General features: G+C 18.3%; 1 protein-coding gene across 1 annotated transcript; it reads right to left on the bottom strand.

Moving 5' to 3' along the window:
• Nucleotides 1-240: 240 nt before the first annotated feature.
• LOC102676746 (peroxisomal membrane protein 11B) lies at nt 241-1,895 on the bottom strand. The gene is made up of 4 exons (XM_031513569.1): nt 1,733-1,895; nt 1,532-1,663; nt 1,075-1,190; nt 241-970 (listed from the first exon to the last, which is right to left on the bottom strand). The coding sequence occupies exons 2-4, from the start codon at nt 1,585-1,587 to the stop codon at nt 444-446; spliced, it is 699 nt and encodes a 232-aa protein (XP_031369429.1). The 5' UTR covers nt 1,588-1,663; nt 1,733-1,895; the 3' UTR covers nt 241-443.

Genomic DNA, 1,895 nt, shown 5'->3' with positions numbered 1-1,895 from the left:
TTATAATATAAAAAAAATGTTTTATTAATAAATAAATATATTTTCCTAATTATGATATGAAGTTAAATATATATATAAATATATCCTCTATATTATTCTATTTCTTTCTTATAAAATAAAATTGAATTTTTAATATTATATATTATACTATATTTATATTTTTAAAAAATAATCATTATTTCATTATTTCATTATTTAAAAAATTTACAGAAAATAGATCACAATATTGTTATTTAAATATCACAGTATTGTATAATATATTGTATAATATATTAAAATACATAATCGTATAAATATCAAAATGTATAAAAAAATATAAAAGTCCATATAAAAATATTAATTCAATTTTAATGATATTATTTTTTTAATTTAATAATATAAAATATTTTGTAATTATATAAGCATCATATACATAAAAAATATATATATTATGTAAATTATTTTTAAGCTGGTGTCAACTTATACAATGGATAAATTAATGTATAAATACTGACAATTGAAGATATCATACCAAGTATGCCAATTGTTCCAGGAGTTAATTTCGTAAAACCTAATGCTGTCAATGGAATAAACATATCACAGCTATTTTTAATTGTATCTATTACAATATTTTTATGATTCTTTAGATGATATAATAATTCATATTGTCTCCATAAATTAGATGAGAATTTTGGTGTTCTCATTAATACATCTTTTCCTTCATTTTCAAAAATTTTTATGATTTCATAAATATCTCTTGTAAGATTCATAATAATATTCATTAACCAATACTTATTAGCTATTTTACTCCATTTTTTTATATTAACTCTAAGTAATCCTACACGACCAATCCAAATTATATGATCTGCTAATAAAAACAGAGCATTGGCAATTTTTGATAGAGTCAAAGTGACTCTTATGGTTACCTCTGGATATTTCATCATTTTTAAAGCAGAATATAAACTGTCCAAACATCTCCCAAGGCGTAACACTATAGAAAAATAAAAATAATATATTAATAACAATAACAATTATATTAAAATAATAAATATCAATAATATTATTTAATATTATAATTTAAAACAAATAAAATACATTTTCTGAAAGAACTAAATGTATATTCTAAACTTCTTAAAATTTCTGCAGAATTTTGTGTACTATGATTTTTCTGAGCATAATACCAATAAGCTCTGCTTCCATATTGTAATAATCTGTAAAAATAATTATACAATATTAATTTTATATTTATTTAGTTAATTATACAAATGATTAGAAACATTTCTAATTTTAAATATAATTAATATATATTTTTATATATTAAAAAAAAAATTAATATGTAATATTTAATTATGTAATTTTATATAAAATTTTATTAAAAATATTTTTGAGTACATCATAATAAGAAAAATAAATTACAATATTCGTGAAGTATAATATTAAGTAATAGAATACAGGTTATGTAAAATAGAAAAATTTAATATTATGCTAATGAAAGACAATAAAAAACAACTTATATATTTAAATACATTTAAAAAATAAATAAATTGTATACCTAATAATTCTGTCTCTGCCTATTGTTTGTTCATTTAGTTTTATTATTATATCCATAACGCACTTTCAGATAGTGTAAAATTATACTTAAAGAATATAATTTTTTATTTAAAAGAGATTTACAAGTTCCGCACTGTAACGTTTTTATTTATAAGCACATATAAACAATTAAAATATAAATTATTAATATTATTACACACACATATGAAACTTAACCCAACAAATTAATGTGCAAAGTTCTAAGCTCTAATATCTAAAGACTAATGACATAATCTTTTATATTCATAATTATGATATTGCAACGTAATTTCGAACTTTGTTTTATAATACTCATAACATACTTCAAGCAAAATTGACCAAGTTTA

The sequence above is a fragment of the Apis dorsata genome, unplaced genomic scaffold (assembly GCF_000469605.1).
Source record: "Apis dorsata unplaced genomic scaffold, Apis dorsata 1.3 scaffold_667, whole genome shotgun sequence".
Classification (NCBI taxonomy): domain Eukaryota; kingdom Metazoa; phylum Arthropoda; class Insecta; order Hymenoptera; family Apidae; genus Apis; species Apis dorsata.
The sequence above is the reverse complement of the archived record's forward strand: the minus strand, read 5'-3'. Positions and strand labels throughout refer to the sequence as shown.

What these genes read in the sequence shown, in the direction of transcription:
- LOC102676746 (XM_031513569.1), bottom strand. Translation starts at nt 1,587, where the DNA reads ATGGATATAATAATAAAACTAAATGAACAAACAATAGGCAGAGACAGA. An exon ending in GGCAGAGACAGAATTATTAG is followed by an intron (nt 1,191 to 1,531) that starts GTATACAATTTA and finishes TTATTTTTACAG; the next exon opens with ATTATTACAATATGGAAGCA. An exon ending in ATTTAGTTCTTTCAGAAAAT is followed by an intron (nt 971 to 1,074) that starts GTATTTTATTTG and finishes ATTTTTCTATAG; the next exon opens with TGTTACGCCTTGGGAGATGT.